The sequence below is a fragment of the Anarrhichthys ocellatus genome, unplaced genomic scaffold, assembly GCF_004355925.1.
Source record: "Anarrhichthys ocellatus isolate YVR2014 unplaced genomic scaffold, GSC_Weel_1.0 scaffold12, whole genome shotgun sequence".
NCBI classification, from domain to species: Eukaryota; Metazoa; Chordata; class Actinopteri; order Perciformes; family Anarhichadidae; genus Anarrhichthys; species Anarrhichthys ocellatus.
The window spans coordinates 8,123,599-8,134,162 of NW_022280042.1; the positions used below are offsets into that span (position 1 = coordinate 8,123,599).

The window sequence follows — 10,564 nt, forward strand, 5'->3', positions numbered from 1 at the left end:
TTCGTTTTAAGGCGGAACCCATTCATTGTTTTGATCTGTGCTGCTAAATCCTCTTTACTATGGTTTTACTGATACCAGAAGCCATATAGATGAGCACCAAGGTGCACAATTACACCAAAAAACATACGTATATATATCAATCAATCCAATCTGTGTCTCCTCCTCCGTGTAGTCGAGCCAACAGAGCCGGAGCTGGTTAACCCCTGCTACGCTGGGAACCACGACTGCGACACCACGGCCCAGTGTATCCCACTGGAGGGCCGGGACTTCCAGTGCCAGTGTGCGACTGGCTACAGAGGGGACGGACGCAATTGTTACGGTAACTGTCAGCGCTTCGTATGGGCGTACACGTACAGAGTACTGTCTCACTCCATCACACAAACACATGCAAACAGAGTCAAAGACGGTTCAAGGCAGAGCGTCTGTGTTTCATCAACATCTGTCCATCCAGAGTAGAGGGGTCAAGCACCTGCTGGATGGCAGGAATCATCTGTACTTCTACTACTCTCTTCTCTTCTCTTCTCTCGCTCAGCCTTAGTTTCCATAATTAGGCCTCAGTGTCTGTCTCTGGTCACATAATCTGTGTGTGGTTTTGTCTTGTTTATTACACAACACACATAGGAATGCAGCCAAGAATCCAGGTGTGGGGTTACATGTTATAGTAACACCACAGCACCAGTAATGACCCGTGTTTACAGCTTTTACACACACACACACATGCTAGCTGTCGGTAGACTGGGATTCCTGGTTTGCAGGCTCACGAGTTCATAGAATAACTGTCTCCCTTTGTCTCACTGCAGACGTGGACGAGTGTGCTGAGAGCTTGAGCTCATGTGGCGCTCATGCTCAGTGCGTGAACCTGCCCGGTAGCCACCGCTGCCTGTGCCAGAGCGGCTACGAGTTTGGCTTCGACGGGCGTACCTGTGTTGGTGAGTTGCAATGAAAGCCCCTTAAAGCCAAAATCAGTCTGAAGTCTGTTGCGACTTTCATGGTAATCCATCCAATAGTTCTTATATTTCCGTGTGGAACGACAAACCAACCAACAGACGGACATCGCTATCTCTAGCGAGGCTAAAAACCAACAGCAAAAAAGGATATCTTGATGTAAGCACAGGTGCTTTATTAATTCCCAGTGAGGCGACTGTTGAAGGTTTTACTTTAAAGTTCAGTAAGCAGGCTCACCTGTGTATCTGTGTGTGTTGAAATTCTTTCAACACCTGTTAATTATTCTCCAGAACTACTGACAAGCCCTTTGTAGTGGTTTGTCTTTGAGCTGAGCTCCAACATCAACAAAGAAATCAACTAAAGCCACTAAACATAAAGGCTTGACTTTAGAAAGACAGCAGCTCGAGCCAAGAAACATTCTCCCGTCTTCATCGCTGTCCGTTGCATTTGTTGGCCACATAAGAGATGTGTGGAAACACGTGGTGCTGCATGCATTTGGAAGACGTCCACGTATTTGTCCCGAGCGCAGTCACAACGTGTCTTCCACGGCAGCGGCGCACAGCTGCAAAAGCGAGGAAACGTGGCGAGAGGGCAGGATGGGGTGACAAATGTGAGAACACGGGGGTGGGAATGAGAGGCCTAATGTGAGAACGAGAGGGTGAGATTAGACAGCAGAGGGGGGTGAAAGTGAGAGACAAATGGAGCAATGACACAATGTGTGTTTGGCTTTGGAATGTGTGGAGGAGAGAGGTCCTGAGGGTGTGTTTGTGTGTGTGTGTGTGTGTGTGTGTCCTTTCACCCATCAGTGTGAACTTTTGATGAACTTCTTTCAAACCCTCCCTACCTCCCTGATGGACAGATACTTTACATAAGGCCTGGAACAGATCCAAATATAAGATACCACTGAACTGAATTAGTTTCTAGATATAGATCGGTATAGATCAGTATTTTTGACTAAATTCCAATTTGTAGGTTCCGTTTTTACATTTGTGGTTGTTGTATTTATTTTTTCTTAGATGTGGATGAATGCAGCTCCTCTCCGTGTCACATCAGCGCCAGATGTGTCAATGCACTGGGCTCCTTCCAGTGTCAGTGCCAGCCGGGGTTTCATGGTGATGGTTTCTACTGTTCCCAGCAGGAAGGTCAGTGAAGTTGCCACTATAGTGATGCATGATTACGACTAATATCATGAGTTCTGATCTCTTTCTCTATTGAAACATTGTATTGAAAAATGTTAGAAATTCCACTTTGTTTCATAGGAACACAAACAAATATATAAATATGTATCCAATGTGGAAATAACTGATACATTTCCTCTATGATTAACTAAACATATCCAATATAAACCAACTACAAAGATGTGGGAGGAAACAAAAAGAAACCATAGTGAAACATATATATATTATTTGTCTCTACAGGACAGACAGTTCGTCCAAGGAGCCAGTGTGAGCAGCACAGAGACAGCCTGCAGAGCGGGGGGGAACAAGGCGGTCGACCGAGTCTCGGAGCCTTCGTCCCTCAGTGCGACTCCGTCGGACACTACCGACCGCTGCAGGTGACGCATAGAGCGCTAAAGTACGTGGCCGGCTGAGGACTTGAGCGACGTACTGATTTGGAAACTTCTGATGATTCATTTCAGTGTCACGGCTCCACTGGACATTGTTGGTGTGTGGACGTCAGGGGGCAGGAGAGAGGAGGAACCAGGACGCCACCTGGTACACCACCCACAGACTGCGACAGACCAGGTGAGATCAACAAAAACACACCTCCAGTCTATTACATCAAAGAGTGATTGTGTTTTCAACTCTTTCCCTCGAAGCTGGAGAATTAGATTAGTGTCTGAATTATCTTTATCCCTCCAGACGAACCAGAGAGTCCTAAAACTCACTGTGAGCACCACAGAGACGGTGTTCAGACCACCAGTCCAGAGGGGTATCCTGTTGTTGGAGCCTACATACCTCAGTGTGATGATAATGGACAGTACTTACCTTCACAGGTTTGTCACAAATGAAGTGTCTGAAAACACTCTTTATCACCTCCAACCAAAGGAAGGTTAACTGTATTTCATACTGATAAAATATGGTATGTTATTGCTGGTATTACTTACTGCAGTGTCACGGCTCCTCTGGACATTGTTGGTGTGTGGACGGTAACGGACAGGAGAGAGGAGGAACAAGAACGCCACCTGGTACAACGCGTACAGACTGCAGCAAACCAGGTGAGGAGCATGCATACCTCTGGATTCATTCAAAAATCAATTAAATCAATTTGGTCAGATTGTTCTACACAAAGGCACAAATATTATTTGACTTACTTACAAGGGTTTAAAGTTAGATGACATCATGATGACATCACCAGGATTACCCATAACCAGTAAACTAAACTCGCAGTGTAGATTCCCCATTAAAAACCAATAAGGCAAAAGAATAATAAACAAAAAAAGTATTTAAACATGGACCCACTGTGGTACATTTTGCCCTTGAATCAGAAAAAATGCTCACATATGCAGATGACACCATCCTGGTGTGCATCATCGCCAGCAAGAAGGAGAAAAGATAAAACTTAACTTCCAAGCCAAGCTTAGCCTTAGAAAGTGGCCGAGACACCACTTTTTAAATGTTAATTATTTAATGAACTAATTGCCTTGAACCTTGTTATTTAAGTAGGATATGATGGGGTCAAAAGATGATCACATAACAGCAAATTCTTTCATATAATTTCTTTTCTTTTTCTTCACAGATGAACCAGAGCGTCCTAAAACTCACTGTGAGCACCACAGAGACGGTGTGCAGACCACTGACAGAGAGGGATATCCTATAGTTGGAGCCTACGTACCTCAGTGTGACGCTAACGGACAGTACAGATCGTTACAAGTCAGTGTTTGCAATTGGTTTAATACATGAAATATCCTTTTCAAATCACTAATACTGCTATTTCAAAACTTAAAATACGTGAATTCATTTCGGTTACTGGTATTGTTATTTCAGTGTCACGGCTCCACTGGACATTGTTGGTGTGTGGACGTTAGGGGGCAGGAGAGAGCAGGAACCAGGACTCCACCTGGTACACCACCTAAAGACTGCGACAGACCAGGTGAGATTTCGGCTGGCAGGCTGTGCTTACATTTAGGCTTAGGGCTGCTGTTCGGCCCGGGTAACACACCAAATTGAATCCAATCAGATCAATCTAAACAGACTTGCTAGTATTATCTTGTAGTTGTGGCCGGTTTATTTGATCAGTTTATAATCTACCATGTAAACAAATGTTACGCTGTTCTCCTCAGACGAACCAGAGCGTCCTAAAACCCACTGTGAGCACCAAAGAGACGGTGTTCACACCACCAGTCCAGAGGGACATCCTGTTGTCGGAGCCTACATACCTCAGTGTGACGCAGGAGGACAGTACACACCACTGCAGGTCAGCACCTAATGAGTGGTCAGCTAACTGTCAGGCAGATGACTTTTGAATTTCATTTGATAAATAATATGTGTATTTTTCAGTGTCACGGCTCCACTGGACATTGCTGGTGTGTGGACGGTAGGGGACAAGAGAGAACAGGGACCAGGACCCCAGCTGGTGCACCACCAACAGACTGTGACAAACCAGGTGAGAACGAAAAACATACAGGAACAGACGGACCCCTCCCTCGATTCAGCTTCCCGTGAGAGCTTCAAACTGTTTCCACCGCTGCAGTAACAGCACCGGCGTCAGCAGGTGTATTATGTCATTAACATTGACCTGTGAACCCCCTAATTCCTCAACTCAGTGACAAGTCAAGCAGACAGCACGTTTATGTGAAGTGTGTGTCTAACCTTGTAAGTGGTGCACTACTGAGGTCATTGGGTCACAGCCTTGGAATGCCTGGAAAAACAGGTGATATCACTGCAGGACTGTGTGTGTGTGTGTGTGTGTGTGTGTGTGGTGGGAAGTTGAGCGTAAAGGACGTATGAGAAACAAGTACATTTCGTTTTTTACATTGTTGCAAAAAGTAAATGCAACTTTGTTATTTGTTTCTTACATTAACTACAAGCTGACAGGGAGAAGTGCCGGCTGTATGGATTTTATGACCCTAAGCCCTTTTTAACTACGAGTTGTCAGTCAGAAAATAAACACTGCCCCCCCCCAGTCATTCTTTTAAACCGTACATTTGTAGGTCTTTACACAAACACAGTCCTGTCCACACATCCACCATTAACCCTAAAGTAGTAATTCTAATGCAAAAGTAAAAGCAACATGTAATATAGCAACATGTGTATTTGATCAGATTTGTAGTTTGTATGTTTTATTTTCCACTGCATGTGTTGTTCTTAACACATTAAATGAAGGACTGACTATGCGCTACATATCTAAATAATAGTTAGTAGTTATGTAAATACAAATGGTCTGTGTTAGAAATATATATATAGAATATGCATATGATCCCTGCTGTCGTTCATCTTTATCCCTCCAGACGAACCAGAGCGTCCTAAAACTCACTGTGAGCGCCACAGAGACGGCGTGCAGACCACCAGTCCAGAGAGACATCCTGTTGTCGGAGCCTACGTACCTCAGTGTGATGACAGCGGACAGTACACATCATTGCAGGTCAGCGTCTGGTGACAGATTAGTAGTTTTATTCATGAATGTCATGCAACCTTTGTGTAACATGAAGAAACGTAAGCATCATTTTGATATCATGTGCTCCAGTGTCACGGCTCCACTGGACATTGTTGGTGTGTAGACGTTAGGGGACAGGAGAGAGGAGGAACCAGGACCCCACCTGGTACAACACCCACAAACTGTGACAAACCAGGTGAGGGAAAGGGTCCATTCTTTGAGGTCTTCATACACGTACACTGAAGGTTTTGTAATTACATGTCGGTTACTAGCTCTGAGGAACGTCATCAGGTTTTTGTACTCTGGTGTGACTATTTATTTACTGTTATTTAATCTGAACTCCTCAGATGAGCCCAGAACTTACTGTGAGCAGCACCGAGACAGTGTAGAGACCACCAGTCCAGAGGGGTACCCTTTAATAGGAGTGTTTGTACCTCAGTGTGACTCAGATGGACAGTACACATCTCAACAGGTGAGATCTGCTTTTAATGTAAAGAGACTTCATGCCTTTGCTCTCTCATGAGGCTTGTTATGTGTAATAATGGTTGTTATTGTGTATTTCAGTGCCACGGATCAACTGGACATTGTTGGTGTGTGGACAATAGGGGACAGGAGAGAGCAGGAACCAGGACCTCGTCTGGTACACCACCTGTGGACTGTGACAAACCAGGTGAGACTCGTTGGGGTGACTTTACTATGTATCTAAGATCACTTCAGTAGCATTCTAGATGAGTTGTTAGGGTTGACGGAAAATACTTCAGAAGCCCATCCGGGGGGGGGGGGTTGTACTCGGTTGTACAGGATATGAGGAGAGCTTACAAGGCTCTGAGCAGAGTTGTACAGTGCAGACCAACAGAACGAGAACATGGCCGTAATGAATGCCACGTGTTCGGGGTAAGTCAGGGATTGTGCGAAGGCTGAAGTATGTGCAGAAGTCATGATACCATCAAAGAAGAAGGAGAGACTTTCAGAAGTCAGCTTGCCCAGGATAGTGGATCGTCATCAGCATAGAGGCACGTCTGTAAAAACATGTTGACTCGGTACATCATAACTCATGTGGATTCAAGACCTGCAACTTGAGATGTGCTTGATACAATTTGTCTGTTACTTTTACAACTTTTGGTAACTACTAAATGTTTTCCAGATGAACCGGAGCGTCCTAAAACTCACTGTGAGCGCCACAGAGACAGAGCTCAGACTATCGGTCAAGACGGACAACCTATCTATGTGCCCCAATGCGACGCTGACGGACAGTACCTATCGCTGCAGGTTGGCATCCACAACAAACCTGTTTTACTGTGGTTTAGTGTTAAACAAAATGATAGACGTAATACCTAAATAATCTTTCGTCGTTGTGATAGTGCCACAGCCCTAGTGGACATTGTTGGTGTGTGGACAATAGGGGACAGGAGAGAACAGGAACCAGGACACCACCTGGTACACCACCCAGAGACTGTGACAAACCAGGTGAGTTGTACCCTGCCAGGAGAACCTCGGGCTATATTGTATATATGCTGTTTACGGTGGCTATAACAAGGTTGTTTAAACGTATCAGCTTAGAGGAAGAAGACCAGAGTGAAGGAGTTCTGCAGCGTTCTGGATGACTCATACAGGATGAAAAGAATCCTTTACGGGGCCAGCCTGGCGTATTTATAGTGTATAATAAATACAGGACACGAGTTGAAAGTCCAGTGTCATCTGCATAGAACCGGTAGAACCAGATAACGACTCACAGCAAAGAGAGCAGTGTTGGCAGTCAGGAGACAAAACCAGCCACGTTCATTCAATCATAACGCTTCTGTACATTTGTTATTTTTTCCAGATGAACCAGAGCGTCCTAAAACTCACTGTGAGCACAACAGAGACGGTGTTCGGACCACCACTCCAGAGGGACAGGGTTGGATTGGGGTATTCATACCTCTGTGTGATGCAGAGGGACAATATCTACCTCGACAGGTACAAACTGTGATTCCTCTGCAGAGCGTTTCTCTTGTTTCTCTTCTTCTTCTTATTCTTCTTATTCGTGCGGATAACATTGTTGTTAATTGTTATGTGCTTCAGTGCTCCGGTTCCTCTGGGTATTGCTGGTGCGTGGACAGTAGGGGACAGGAGAGAAAAGGAACCAAGACTCCACCTCATAAACCATCTGTGGACTGTGACAAACCAGGTGAGAACCCCCCCCCCACACACACACCCTCTCTCTCTCTGTGATCCTCTCTCGCCCTCTCACTCACACAGAGGCCGTTCTGTAAATTCACCTCTTGCTATAAATCCCATTTACGACCGTCCGAAACATCTGAAGCGGTCACTTGGTGGTAAGATGAGCAGCCGGCTGGTGCCGGGCGACCGAAGCACAAACAAACCGGGCTGCCTGAGCAGCTGAGTGACGAAGCGGTGTTACCTCCAGAAACACAGACTCAGCTCAGCTTTATTAAAACTAAAAGCATTTTCAGTTGCTCGGTACGACCACAGTGAGCCTGATGTAACCCTATAATTTGTCCATTTTAGTTCTTGAATTACACTTGTATCATATTTAGAGGTTTACGTGATGCCGGCATCAAACACGCACACTAAGCTCTCACATCTGTGTGCCCACATAAGTCGTTGCCAACACAGTAAGTCAGCCCGAGGACCGAAATATCATCGATTTAGCATTTCTGTCAGAGACACGTGGACCACTGAACTCAGTTGGTCATGTGGTTAAACACTAAATAGAAGTAAAACCAAGTGATTCATGAGGCCGGATCGCAGCGCGCTGACCGCCACTACAGTGAACGCTGCCGGAAAAACTCGGCAAGACTTCAGTCCTAATTGTTTAGTTAGCCTTCTTCGCTCTGAACCTCTCTGATCTCTCACTACGGAGCTATTCTCTTCTCACCCTCCTTTCAGATATTACCCCGATCTCCCTCTTAGTCTTAGCAACGTGTCTGGCATCAGAGACGCACAGAGAGCGAGAGAGAGGGAGGCCAGAATAAACATTAGTGGAAGCCCAAAGTGGTTTCAGGTTTAGTTTTAAAGCTCGCCTATAAAGCGAGTTATTAAAGAGATTTTACAAGGTAAACAGTATTGACGAAAGCAAGATGTGTGTGTGTGTCTCTTTAAACACAGAACCTCCCCGCACCATTAATCAAGCACTCCACATATCACTGTAATGTAAACTCCAGCAAGAAAACACCCTAACAATCGGATTAAATAATGATATGAATTGCAACCGAATGGGATGGGAATTGTAATTGCACAACCCTGTAGTATTATACTTTACTTTTTTTAAATATTTAAAAACGTTAACAGCGTTGGGTGTGTTTGATTCGTGTCCCCCTCAGTCCCCGTGGCGCCGACCCAGCACCCCGAGAGCGTGTGCGAGCGATGGAGGACCAGTTTGATCGAGCACTACGGCGGCAAACCGGAGCCGCAACAGTACGTGCCTCAGTGCGAGCCGGATGGACAGTTCAGTCCTGTCCAGTGCTACGGAGAGACCACTTACTGCTGGTGCGTGGACCAGGATGGACGAGAGGTCCCTGGCACCCGATCACATGACGTCGTCAAACCTGCGTGTAAGTGTCTCTTCGCCAGCGCTGTGCCGTTTGGGGCCATCAATCATAGCTGAAATGTAATTTCCAACCCATCCAATCTTTGTCCCAGGCCTTCCCTCAGCGGCCCCGCCCACCGTGCGCCCATTGCCCCGCCCAGACGTGACCCCTCCGCCGAACGCTGACATCACGCTGCTGTACGCTCAGGGACAGAAAATAGGAGCGTTGCCCCTTAACGGGACCCGACTAGATGGAACCCGGTCCAAAACGCTACTGACCCTACATGTAAGAGATGAATGGACACGCTTCCATGTGTCCCCCTTTAACATCTGGTATCTGTTTTCTTTACTTTTTATGCCGCATCAGGTCGACACCGGCGTGGCTGTGATTATGTCGACATATCTCATTATGTTCATGTGTGTGTCTCCAGGGTTCCATCGTTGTTGGTATAGCCTACGACTGCAAAGAGAACCAGGTCTATTGGACAGATTTGTCCGCCAGAACCATCAACAGGGCTTCATTGGTGGCTGGTGCCGAGCCAGAGATACTCATTAACACAAGTAAGAACACACACTGGCGCTCTGTGATGTGTGTGTGTGTGTTTTAAATGATCTCTAAACCCTCTATGTGGTCTCCCTGCTCCCGTGTAGATCTGGTCAGTCCAGAGGGTCTGGCGGTGGATGTCAAACGCAGGTTGATGTTCTGGGTCGACTCGAACCCGGACATGATCGAAACCGCCAACCTGGACGGCAGCGGGAGGAGGACGCTGTTCGGCACGGACCTGGTCAACCCCCGAGCCATCATAGTGGTCTCTTCCACCGGGTAACGACCCCGCACGTCTTTGTGTCTGTCCATCTTCTGGCAAACAAACCTGAGCCATTCCACCAGAGCGTTGTGGTCTTTGTCCACTAAGGTTTACAGTGGCGCTTTCTGTGATTCTTTGTGGAGAAACTAAGTTTTACTGTCGACTAAATTGTGACGCTTTAGTCTGGACTCGCAAACACGCACAAATCTGAGCAAAAAAACAAACAAGCACCCACACAACCCTCCTCGTGATCGAGTGTAACAAGCTGGAGGTGCTCCGCCGAGGCAGAACGAGAAACAGTTCCGCAGTGTGATTTTTCTATCAGGAGAGGGCGCAGATGGCTTTGGGCCCGCTAGCACGACCGTGACAAACACACAGCCGGTCCTCAGTCAGGCTGTGAGTCAACAGGGCGTCTGATTCATTAGTACAGTGCAGGTTGCTTCGTAGGAAAAGATTCTTGTTGAGTCGCTGAACATGACTTCATCAGTACGAGGCAGACGATCGCAGGAGTAACGCATGTCTGCTAACTCTGTCATGTAAGTGACTTTTAGTGCTTTCTCTGTCAGTGCTGCACCAAACTGAGCCAAGAATACTGGACGGGATTTACTGACGCTATTAATCCTGGACAGTCACACACACACACACACACACACACACACAGGCAATGAGGTCGGTCAGCTCTCCAGCA

At 46.5% G+C, this 10,564-nt stretch overlaps 1 protein-coding gene across 2 annotated transcripts in view; it reads left to right on the forward strand.

Moving 5' to 3' along the window:
* Nucleotides 1–10,564, forward strand: part of nid2a (nidogen 2a (osteonidogen)) — a 31,731-nt gene that overhangs the window by 17,345 nt on the left and 3,822 nt on the right. The window contains exons 15-35 of one of the 2 annotated variants that reach the window (XM_031852028.1): nucleotides 173–319; nucleotides 801–929; nucleotides 1,962–2,087; nucleotides 2,364–2,500; nucleotides 2,585–2,690; nucleotides 2,808–2,941; nucleotides 3,058–3,163; nucleotides 3,685–3,818; nucleotides 3,933–4,038; nucleotides 4,229–4,362; nucleotides 4,446–4,551; nucleotides 5,889–6,013; nucleotides 6,106–6,211; nucleotides 6,686–6,810; nucleotides 6,903–7,008; nucleotides 7,364–7,497; nucleotides 7,603–7,708; nucleotides 8,865–9,095; nucleotides 9,184–9,356; nucleotides 9,502–9,631; nucleotides 9,722–9,893. In XM_031852028.1, coding sequence (XP_031707888.1) covers nucleotides 173–319; nucleotides 801–929; nucleotides 1,962–2,087; nucleotides 2,364–2,500; nucleotides 2,585–2,690; nucleotides 2,808–2,941; nucleotides 3,058–3,163; nucleotides 3,685–3,818; nucleotides 3,933–4,038; nucleotides 4,229–4,362; nucleotides 4,446–4,551; nucleotides 5,889–6,013; nucleotides 6,106–6,211; nucleotides 6,686–6,810; nucleotides 6,903–7,008; nucleotides 7,364–7,497; nucleotides 7,603–7,708; nucleotides 8,865–9,095; nucleotides 9,184–9,356; nucleotides 9,502–9,631; nucleotides 9,722–9,893 — 2,773 coding nt within the window. Of the gene's footprint in view, nucleotides 1–172; nucleotides 320–800; nucleotides 930–1,961; nucleotides 2,088–2,363; nucleotides 2,501–2,584; nucleotides 2,691–2,807; nucleotides 2,942–3,057; nucleotides 3,164–3,684; nucleotides 3,819–3,932; nucleotides 4,039–4,228; nucleotides 4,363–4,445; nucleotides 4,552–5,395; nucleotides 5,530–5,631; nucleotides 5,738–5,888; nucleotides 6,014–6,105; nucleotides 6,212–6,685; nucleotides 6,811–6,902; nucleotides 7,009–7,363; nucleotides 7,498–7,602; nucleotides 7,709–8,864; nucleotides 9,096–9,183; nucleotides 9,357–9,501; nucleotides 9,632–9,721; nucleotides 9,894–10,564 lie in introns of both variants that reach the window. The other variant, XM_031852029.1, reaches the window with a different exon arrangement.